Source organism: Elaeis guineensis, chromosome 8, assembly GCF_000442705.2.
Source record: "Elaeis guineensis isolate ETL-2024a chromosome 8, EG11, whole genome shotgun sequence".
Taxonomy (NCBI): Eukaryota; Viridiplantae; Streptophyta; class Magnoliopsida; order Arecales; family Arecaceae; genus Elaeis; species Elaeis guineensis.
This window is the reverse complement of record NC_026000.2, coordinates 136,122,444-136,133,439: the sequence shown is the minus strand read 5'-3', so window position 1 is coordinate 136,133,439 and position 10,996 is coordinate 136,122,444. Positions and strand designations below refer to the sequence as shown.

Below are 10,996 nucleotides of genomic sequence, written 5' to 3'. Positions count from 1 at the left end.
ATGCACTTATAATGGAGTATAAACCTTTTTGTTTTTATTTCTTTTTAATTAGAGGAGCTTAATATTTATACGATAGGACAGAATTTAGGCTAGATGTTGGTAGGAAATAAATCATACCATTACAAAATTATTTTAAACAAAAAAAAAGTCTAAAATGCATGATGTCAAAGGACAATTTTGATGCATTGTCAAATGAATACTATCTTGTTGGTTGGTATCTCCAATTTTATTAATTTATATCTATTGAGATATATTTATACACACACATATATATATATGTATGTATACGTGTATATATATGTGCATACATACATATCTATATAAAGGGGTAGATTTGGGTAAGGTCGATCGAATTTAGACTCCGACCATATTAGATTAAAACTAGATAATGAAGGTCCTATATTGATGATCGAAGCCATTGGATATGATCTATACTCGATGTATAGGTTAAGGACCTTCAAATTATATGATTTTTTGTGTGCAAGCAGTTTTGAGATAGTAGATCATATTCAACGACTTGAATCATTGATGTACGATTTCTATTTTAGAATTTTGATCTTATCGGATCTGAGTTCATATCCGATTAACCTGATTCTAACCAAACAAACATACACATATTAAAAAAAAAAAAATCACAGCATGCATTTATAATGGAGTAGAAACCTATTTGTTTAAGTTTTTGTTTCTTTCCCCTAATCAGAGGAGCTTAATATTTATGCGATAATACAGGGTTTAGGCTAGATGTTGTTAGAAAATAAATCATACCATTATAAAATTATTAAAAAAAAAGTCTAAAATGTATGATGTCAAATGATAATTTCGACGCATTGTCTCGCTTTTTCTTTCCACTTCAACCTTTAAATAAAGAACAATTTTTTTTTTTTTAACTTTCACCTTTAAAAAAAGAGAAAAGGAAGCATCCAACAACTAAAGGGACACCGCCGACGCTACAAGGGCTTCACATGGTGATGGATGTGCCTTCTCCCAGTGATTGGCCGATGGCTCCCCAAGGAGGAAAATCATCCAACCGATGCCAAGTTGGGTCACGTGGGCCCTAAGAGTCGTGTCAAAGACGCTGATTCTCGATACCTTTACTTAGAGAAAAAGGAGCCAACGCGATTGCAATGCTTCTTGTACCGCATCCATGTCCTTGTTCTTAACCCTGAAGTAACTTGGATTTTTTTGTACATCCATCATGTTACTCCACAGTAAAAGGTGTTTTGGGAATGGGAAAGTTGCCCTCAGAATGCGTACATATACCATTAACACTCACTTATTCAATAGAGACACTTGGATCAGCCGATGATTACCACTTCAGGTCTTCAGCTGCCTTCAAAAATGGTAAGGCTTCTGTTTAGATCTTAGAAATGGTGTAAATTAGTGTATGATGCCACTTAACAAGTGGGAGAACTATGTAGATCTCGGCAGCAGATGGGGAGATTTATCTCAAGTTGGGTCCAAAGGGAGGGAAGGATGGCTTTCTTGAAGCATGGGATGATGGTTTTGGAGGTGATGTGAAGCAGATTTGTATATGCCATGGAGAGTATATCGACTCCATCCAGACCACATACGAGCGGGACGGGATCACTGTTGTCTCCAACAGGCATGGAGGCACTGAAGGCAATTTTGATGTGGTAAGTGTTCATGTATTCTTCTAAGTTTTTTTTTTTTTTTTTTTTTTTTGAGGGGGGAAAAGAAGAATAAGAAGAAATAAATGCCATGGCATTATTTCAACAACATATGAAGAGTTTGATCATTTATTAGTATCCTCAAAGGTTTCATTGACAAGTCCATGTTTGGTAGATTTCTTTCAATGAACCTCTCACTTGGGTGAGTGGGTATTACGGCCGATGGTGTCTTGACCCTGAAGATGCGTGGAGATTGGACGAAGACGACCCGGGTAATTATATCACGATCATTAGATCACTCAAGTTTGGCACTGGTCGAGCAACATATGGACCTTTCGGTAAAGAGAAGGGGGAGCGCTTTCGTTACAACAGCAGCACCGGCATTTGTGGATTCCATGGTTACTGCTCGAATGGTGAGTCTGGTATGCTCCGCGCCATGGGGGTGTATGTCAGAGCCATGGCAGTGCGCCCTATCAACAATGATCCGATTCCAACTATGGCCACGCCAACCCAGGCTATTATCTCACCTCCATTGCAGGACATGGCTGAATCCAATGAAACATCAACCACAGGGAGCTAGCAGATGGTAGAATTTGCAGGCAGATGATGATGTTTCCATGTACAACTTCTAATGGCCTGGGCAAGCATATGTTTTATAAGTGTGCATTAGTACTACCAGCAGCAGTGTTTTTTTTTTTTTTCTTTTTTTCTTTTGTTGTTGTTGTTGTGTGTGACAGAAGGGACTGAGGAAGTTATTGGATTGATGATTATATATTTCAGTATTTTCTTTAATATTTGATGTACCATATGATTTCACTCGGCTTCAAATGGATTGCTGTATAAACAAAGTAAAGACTGATTAGCTAAGGAAAGTCTTAATAGTGTCGAAAACTTGTTTAATTGATGTGGTGGCCTGATCGGCTGTCTCCATGATGGCATCACCCCTCTTTGGCATAGGGAGGGATTGGAGTGAGGGAAGATAGGGACCGAAGCGTTGAGAAAAGCTAGGATTTTGGACGGGGTATGGGAGAATAATAGGAGGATTCATTGGACAATGTAGACTGCTGGTGAAGGACAAAAACACTTAGGATTCGTTTGGTTCGCAATAAGTGGAGGGGGAAGAAGTAATTCTTAGGAAGTGAAGCGGAGGTCTCTTATTTGATTGGAGTTTTAAGAGAAAATAGAATGAAAAATTTTTTTTGCATGACAAAATCCTTCCCACATTTTATATGAAGTGCAAATCTATGGGAGATATAGATTTTGAAATTTTTTACGGGATGAAAAATGATGGTGCTTTTTTTTTTTCAAAAATATCTTTTAAAATTTATGGTTAAGATTTTACAAAATATTAATAGATGATCGGGATGAAATACTGAATAGTGATATATGTGATTGTGGAGCATACAAATTATCAAAAATATTATTTAAATATTTTTTATAAATATTAATATAATAATATATTAATATTATCCTAATAATTATATGAATATAACATAATATTAATATTATAGTATTTATTATATTTTAATATTTATACTAATATAACCTTTTTATTAATATTAATAAAGCATCTATATAAATATATTAATATAATATTAATATAATAAATATTATGATTTAATGTTATATTATAATATATTAATATTATATTTATATTAATAAAAATATAATATTATTTTTTATATAAAGTTTAAGAGTAAAAAAATATGGTCTTATATCTATTAAGAATATAATAGGTATTCTACATAATTTTTTTAAAAAAATGGGTGTTTAATCAAATATAAGCGACTTTATAATAAGTCATTTTTTCATGGTTAATCAAATATGTTAAAATTTTATTCTCAGAAAATAATTTTTCAAAAAATTATTTTTTAAGAAGAAAATTTTTTTTCGTGAATCAAATGAGTCCTTAGGGATTCTCGAGAGAGGAGAAATGGCTAGAAAGTGGGAAGCCGAGAGGAGGCGAGAGCAAGAGGTGAAATCTAGTTAGACAGCCTTGGTTTTAGGGCTTGATCTAAACTTGCAAACTCAACTTTCGGGTGGATTGAGTTTGGGGTTCGGATCAAAAGTCGAGCTCAATCAAGCCTAAAGCTATCCCTAAACAACTACTCTTAGTTGTAGCACGAAGCCACTTTAACTGATTTAGATAATGAGCAAGATGAATTTTTGATTTTAGTAGTCCATGATTTATATAATGAGCATGCAGGACATAATAGTAAAACTCGTGCATTTAAAATATAAAATAACTTTTTTATATATAGGGATAAGATCCGTGCATATCTAAATCTTTCTAGGCTTTGCAATAGTTAGAGCTTCATGCATTTGGATGCCCTTCCATGATTTGCAAAATGGGCTCAACATAAGCAACTCATTTAATCATTTTTCCCAAAATTAATGACTAAGAGACCCATCAAAACATCTTTGACACTACTTCAGCATGATACCAATAGATCCGATGATTCTTGTGAGTAAGCAAGCACCCACTCAATCCTAGAAAGAAAATTGAGTCTTACCATCTTGATTCACATGACTAGGTTCCTACTCCTTAGTTGGCATGATGCGGATGTCAAGGCAGCCCGCATCCCACTAGCAAGGGCCACATCAAATATGCTTGTGTAACGGGACTTTTTTGCACAAGAAATTAGTGATTAGAACCATTCTACCATATGTATCTTACATCATCCAATAAAAAATCATCACATCATTTATTATTAGAAAGGAGCATTATTATCCAAGCTTTATTTGAAAGTTTTGGAGGAAAAAAGGTTTACTTTAACCACTAACAACTTTTGTTAATTTGAATGAAGAAAAGTTAACTTTTTTGGATTGATGTGGTCACTTTTTACTGGATAATGTAAGGTACACATGGTAGAACAATTCCAGGTACACATGGTAGAACAATTCCAACTAATAATTTCTCCCTTGGCACAGAATTGTAATAGGAGAAGTGGAGATTAAGCATTGATGTTAAGCAGAAGGATGGGCGTGGGCCAAGAGATCTAAACTTTTGGAATGAACTCAATATCCGGCCCGAGTAATGATTAGACCTATGGGTCAGCCCATTGGCACCCATAGTGGCTCTTCCGTATAATTTCAAACATTCTAGCCGTTGTGCATCGTACTAAAAGCCCTAACGGCTATCTTTTCTCACATAAAACCCGGCCTCTCTCGATCCTTTCCCCAAAATCTTTGCGAGCGAGCGAGCGAGCGAGAGAAAGATGGCAGTGACGGTGAGAGTCATGGATGCCTACGAGAAGCTGGAGAAGGTCGGAGAAGGGACCTATGGCAAGGTCTACAAAGCGAGGGAGAAGGCCACGGGAAAGATCGTCGCCCTCAAGAAGACCCGCCTGCCGGAGGACGACGAGGGTGTCCCTCCAACCACTCTTCGCGAGGTCTCGCTTCTCAGAATGCTCTCCATCGACCCCCATGTCGTCCGGTGAGCGAATCTTTTCTCTTTTTTCTATTGTTCGTTCTGCCGCTCAATCTCTCTCTTTAGGGAGTTTAGGATTTCGGTTATTAGAGTATAACGACCGTTTTCAAGTTTTTGATTTTGGGTCTCATGATCTTTTTTGTAAGTCGATGGATTTTGATTTCCTTTAGATTTTTTTTATGGCTCTATTTTTTGGCCAGGGTTTTATCTATCAGGGTTCCTTTTTTGTGTGTGTTAGCCGTACATCTTCTTAGTTCTTATGATTCTCCGTCTTTCAAATCCCTGAACTAATCAAAGTTGAATTTTTTAATATGATTATCTTGTTCTGGTTTATTTTTCTTGATTCAGAGTCTTGACTGGTTTCTTGGTTCTCATTGTATGTGTCTCTCTTTTTTTTTTTCTTTTTTCTTTTTTTTTTTGGTGTTTTGGGGTGGGGTGATATTGGGTTGACATAAAGTTATGATTTTGTGATTGTTTTGATGCTTCTATCTTGTTTTCATTAAGTTTTTCTTTGGAACAATGTTCTAGTTTGTAGTATTCAGCCTTCCATTCATATTAGATGATATACATCTTATATCTTGTTAATCTGCTGGGATGGAAAAAAAGGAAGTCATTTCTTTGTGCAATTTCCAGCTCCTTCATCTCCCTATCTAATTTCCCTTTCTTTAGTGCACTTTTTACGCTTTCTTCTTTACATTTGTCTTCTCTCACCTTCCCAATTTACTGAGGATTCCGCTAAATTTATTGCCTCCACTACCAATTCCAGGCTGCTGGATCTCATACAAGGCCAGAACAAAGAAGGGCAGACAATTCTTTATCTGGTCTTTGAGTACATGGACACGGATCTTAAGAAATACATCAGAAGCTTCCGTGCAACCCAGGAGAAGATTCCATCCAAATTTGTGAAGGTGACCTTCTAACAGCTTCTCAGATAGACATATATATTGCCCATCGAACCGTAATTTTGAACCAAAATTGCTACCAAGGTTCCCATACTTAATCATATTTCTCATAGGTTTTTCTGCTTAATGAATCAAAAACGAAAATGTCTGCATTTTGCTAAAAATGAAGCAGAGAACCCATCCGTGTACTGCTGATGGTCTATCAGCCATTATTCTCGATGTTATCAATGATCCCCAAGTATACCTGCAAGTTTTCCTTTTTCTTTTGGAAGTGGAACATCTTGGTCATTGGAGATCATCTGCTACACCAGTTATTATTTATTTATCAATGAAACAATTAGAACAAGTTGGGTGGAGATTCTTAGGAGTTGGTATTCTTCTTCCTGCAGATTTTGATGTACCAACTTTGCAAGGGTGTAGCATTCTGTCATGGTCATGGTGTACTGCATAGGTAAAATATACATCATCATCATCTTTTCCTGGTCTACAGTTTGCACACAACAGGTCCCATTTTCTTAATTTACATCTCATGCTCTCTTTTCATTTGCAGAGACCTGAAGCCTCACAATCTTTTGATGGATCCAAAGACGATGATGCTTAAAGTAGCAGACCTTGGACTCAGTAGAGCATTCACTATTCCCCTAAAGAAGTATACTCATGAGGTTTGTGCTTTCGAAATAATCTTGATTTTTTGTTGAAGTAATATTACCTTCATTGGGATTTCTAATGATATCCAAGCCCTTGACACCTTGGATTCCACAGCTTATTCTTTTGTTAAAGTTGCATTAATATTAACTATTAAGAAAACTATTTGTTTCAGATACTGACACTGTGGTATAGAGCTCCTGAAGTGCTTCTTGGGGCCACACATTATTCAACACCAGTTGATATGTGGTCTATTGGCTGTATACTTGGTAGGCAGTTCATTTAGGCTGACCAAGCATTCTAGGAACTCATGCCTTTTGAAAAATAAGCATTATTTTTCTTTGAAGGTAACCTAACTCTTTTTTTCTTGGTCTTCTTATATTCTAGCCGAACTAGTTACAACTCAAGCACTATTTCCTGGAGACTCTGAGCTGCAGCAGCTCCTTCATATTTTCAGGTGAAGTGGTTTTCCTTATTTTCCTTTGAGAATATTATTGTTATTGACTATTTTTTTTTTTTCTTTCAGTGTTGATCATTTATTCATTTATTTTGCAGGTTAATGGGCACTCCAAATGAAGAGGTGTGGCCGGAAGTAAGCAAATTACCCAATTGGCATGAATATCCTCAATGGGGCCCAAAGAAACTTTCCTCAGAAGTTCCAGATCTCGATGCTGATGGAATTGATCTACTTTCGGTGAGTTTTGAGCCTGCATGCACTCTAATTTCATTAGATCTCAGGGTCTTCTGTATGCATAGGAAGCATCTCTCTTAAAACAAATGAAAACCAAGGTGTTACCTTCCACCGAAATGCTGCTAGGCTACTGAAATGCTGTTCCTGGTACATTCTTTTTAATATATTATGTAGTTGTGAGTAGTGGAATAGATGTGATGTGCGTGTGTGCGTGTGTGCCTTCCTATTTACTTTATAATCTTGCTGCTTGACTACTTCCACATTTTTGCAGAAGATGTTGCAGTACGATCCTTCGAAGCGGATCTCTGCAAAGAAAGCAATGGAGCACCCATACTTTAATGATGTAAATAAAGCATACTTTTGAGATCTTTAAAGTACTGGTACTAAGTAGGTGTTCTGTCCAGAACTATCAGATTTATTGTGGCTGGTGTTATTTTGGTGTATATGCCTGCTTTCCTTAAGCATTGCAATTCACCGAGCGGGGGTTGGCATTAAAATCTAAAGCTTTGTAATGTTTTTACTGCCTCAGTAGCTGAGAAAGATGGCGATCAAAACCTTTTCAAGAATGATAAGGTGTATGACTTGATTTACTAATATCCTGACCCGTATGAAGTTTTGTTACAACTTTTTATCAGATTCAAGTATGAAATTGCCTTGGTTTTTTATTTCATGGATACTTTTTGTAATCAAAAGAATACTAAAAATTTGTTTACTTGCATAGGTACTTAATTAGATTATCCTTAGATACTAGCAGAAAAGAGTAGGGACCATAAAATCATTGGGCTTTTAAGACAGGGATTATATTCTAGGGTTATCCTCCTTCTTTGGACTTAAGGATCGAACAATGGACCAACATTCATATATTTTTCTCATAGATTAAGGCAGGGGTTATATTTTATATTTGCCTGTTTCAGAATTTTCATCTTAATATGGAAATGGATGGAGAATATACTGAAAAAAATTCTATAAGCTTTGTCACTATGGCACTACTGTAACTCTAACATTCTGCAAAAAAATAGCAAGAGAGACAATGCCAATTATATTCCATAGCCAACATTTCATGTTTGGATCAAATTAATAGTTCTCATTTTTCAACTCAAATGGTGACAACAAAATGGCAACTGACGAGGAAGAAAATTACTGTAAGACGATAATTTTTAATAAAAATTACTACACCAACTCTTTGAGAGTTGTGCTATAATTGGAATGGCACTCCTTTCATATTGCCGACTTCTGGTTTCACCCTCTCCAGCCCCAAACAGTTAAGTAATAGCACCTGCCAAATTACATCAAGCATTTTAGAGATATAGGAATTGAGAAATTTCAATTATGACTTAGCTAGTGAAAATAATTATTGCAGAAAAGTTAAATCACTAAAAGAATAGCATGTCTGGAACATAATTCCATTTGTGAGGCATGTATTACTTATATTCATTGTAAGTGCAAGTGCATGTTACACTAAAAGCATGAGTTGATATAAAGGATCTGAATGTAACAGACCCAGATGAATTGCCCCTTTAACTAAAGCTATGCCTACTAGGGGGCAATATGATATAATAAACAAACTTTTGATTACAACAATAATTAAGTAATGGATGTCTAACCCCTGAAACAGGAAATAGATGCGTGAATTTTATATTTTGCTTTCTAGGAGAAGCCAATCAGGATCACATATTCAGTAAACTGCATTACTACTACCTTTGATCAGATTCTTCCCATTATCAAGGTGAGCATTGGAATTGCTTGATGCTGCAGGCAAGAAAATCCAAAAAAAAAAAAAGGGGTTACAAAGTGAAAAGATGATAGGTGCAAAGCCAGTGAAAATGAAAAAAATAAATCAGCTCTTTCCTTTATAGAGAGAGAGAGGAAAACACATGGCCATTGAAGGAGCAATTGATGAGTATTTATGGTAAGCTCTTTACTAAAATGTTTAAGATTAAACTTTCAGCAAAGAGATATTTCATGAGAACTAATTCATACACTTCTGATTAAAACTGATGATCATATTTTCTTCTTCTTTCAAGAGATAGTTGTTGACAAGCTTTAATTAATTAAGGAAAGAACTTATAGATAAGTCTCACAGGCTAATGCAAAAGGAATTGGTTTAGATTGCAATATATTGTGATAGCAATCTTTTCCTCATGCATGCGGTCGCAATCTCACCTAGTTCACAACTTTGGCTACCCTTCTTCTTCTTGACTTTCCTGTATATCTTCTCTAGAACATCCCATACTTCTTGCTCTTTTCCCTTTATGATTTTCTCTGAGATCAACTCATCCATCACCTGGTAGATGTAGGGCGATGCCTCTTTGTCATTCTTCTAAGCTGCTATTAGCATGCAGTATCTCAAACTTCTTCTCCTTGGCCACCTCAATGTAGCCTTCCTCGATCACCTTCATCAATCCTTTGGATGTGAAAAAACATAGCAACTTGGTCTTTTAGTGTCCAAAGCTTCTTTCATCAAACTTCAGCCGTTGCAATAGAATCCACCAACTTGAGATCCATGCCATATTTGATCTCTGATTGCATGAAGGAGCGCTTGCTAATACCTCGACACTAATTCTAGAAACCTAAGAGTTCAATTGTCACGCCCCCGACCCGAGATCGAGAATCGAGGGTCGCGGCAACCGCCACATACTCATGAAGAACTCTCTCCATAAGCATGCAAGGCATCTCATCACGATATCAATGCATCACAGCAGAATAATTTTAAATAATTATTATTCAACTGTAATTCAAGTAATTAAATCAAATGTCTTACATCCAATAAAATTTTTTTTGCTAACAATAAGTTCAATGAAGTTGACAATGCTAATCTCGCTTCTAAAAGCTCTGTCCCAATATTTCGTCCCACGCTTGAAATTAATTATCTGAATCTGAAAAATAGAAAGAAAGGTAATAAGCTAGACAGCCCAGTAAGTAACAAGTATCTCTACCAGATATTTCAGATATTATAAAATTTTCAAGAATAATGCTGCAAATAAACATAAAAATATATTTCATGCTGATTTAATACAAATCAAATATTTTCAAATATTCACATATGATATAATTATAAATCCGATTCGATTCAAAACACTCGTAACTCAACAGCCTTGACTATGACCAACGTTTAACCCCCATTGGCGGGGTCCACAGAATACCAGCGCACAACCCCCACTGGCAGGGTCCACAAACACCAGCGCACAACCCCCACTGGCAGGGTCCACAAATACCAACGTATAATCCCCATTAGCGGGGCCCACTGAAACATAGTTAGGCTGAGAGCATAAATCCGATCTGTATCAAAACACTTTATATCATAAATATTTCACTGAACATGTGCATAAATCAACATACCAAAATATTTCAAAAGCACTTTTCTTTCAAAACATAATTTCATAAATCATGCATAATTTTCAGAGAATAATTATTTATTTTTAGAATAAATATAGAATATCTCAAGAAGATGATTCATTACTTACCTTCTACGAAGCACTGAATGAACAGATCGACTAACTTCTAGGAGATTCTTCCGTGCCTATTATCCAAAATTATATTTTTACATTAATTTTAATTCAAAATTAAATCTAACAAATCCCAAAATCAAAATCTCGCTTAAAATCAGACTCGTCTCTAAACTCGATCCGAAACATCAGATGAAGCCTTCTCCTATGCTAATCCTAGAAGGATAACTTTAGAGAGAGAAATCCATCAAGAG

At 35.8% G+C, this 10,996-nt stretch overlaps 2 protein-coding genes across 2 annotated transcripts; both read left to right on the top strand.

The window, feature by feature from the left end:
• The first annotated feature begins 1,190 nt into the window (after positions 1-1,190).
• On the top strand, positions 1,191-2,410 carry LOC105049385 (inactive protein RESTRICTED TEV MOVEMENT 1). Its single transcript, XM_010929009.4, has 3 exons — positions 1,191-1,341; positions 1,419-1,634; positions 1,804-2,410. Exons 1-3 carry the CDS (start codon positions 1,303-1,305, stop codon positions 2,206-2,208), a joined length of 660 nt encoding a protein of 219 aa, XP_010927311.1. The 5' UTR covers positions 1,191-1,302; the 3' UTR covers positions 2,209-2,410.
• Positions 2,411-4,814: 2,404 nt separating this feature from the next.
• LOC105049384 (cyclin-dependent kinase B2-1) lies at positions 4,815-7,900 on the top strand. The gene is made up of 8 exons (XM_010929008.4): positions 4,815-5,064; positions 5,825-5,966; positions 6,350-6,411; positions 6,511-6,622; positions 6,781-6,874; positions 6,993-7,062; positions 7,161-7,299; positions 7,568-7,900. The coding sequence occupies exons 1-8, from the start codon at positions 4,847-4,849 to the stop codon at positions 7,658-7,660; spliced, it is 930 nt and encodes a 309-aa protein (XP_010927310.1). The 5' UTR covers positions 4,815-4,846; the 3' UTR covers positions 7,661-7,900.
• The last annotated feature ends 3,096 nt before the right edge of the window (positions 7,901-10,996 follow it).

What these genes read in the sequence shown, in the direction of transcription:
- LOC105049385 (XM_010929009.4), top strand. Translation starts at nt 1,303, where the DNA reads ATGATTACCACTTCAGGTCTTCAGCTGCCTTCAAAAATG. An exon ending in TTCAGCTGCCTTCAAAAATG is followed by an intron (nt 1,342 to 1,418) that starts GTAAGGCTTCTG and finishes AGAACTATGTAG; the next exon opens with ATCTCGGCAGCAGATGGGGA. An exon ending in CTGAAGGCAATTTTGATGTG is followed by an intron (nt 1,635 to 1,803) that starts GTAAGTGTTCAT and finishes CATGTTTGGTAG; the next exon opens with ATTTCTTTCAATGAACCTCT.
- LOC105049384 (XM_010929008.4), top strand. Translation starts at nt 4,847, where the DNA reads ATGGCAGTGACGGTGAGAGTCATGGATGCCTACGAGAAGCTGGAGAAG. An exon ending in ATCGACCCCCATGTCGTCCG is followed by an intron (nt 5,065 to 5,824) that starts GTGAGCGAATCT and finishes TACCAATTCCAG; the next exon opens with GCTGCTGGATCTCATACAAG. An exon ending in TAAAGAAGTATACTCATGAG is followed by an intron (nt 6,623 to 6,780) that starts GTTTGTGCTTTC and finishes TATTTGTTTCAG; the next exon opens with ATACTGACACTGTGGTATAG.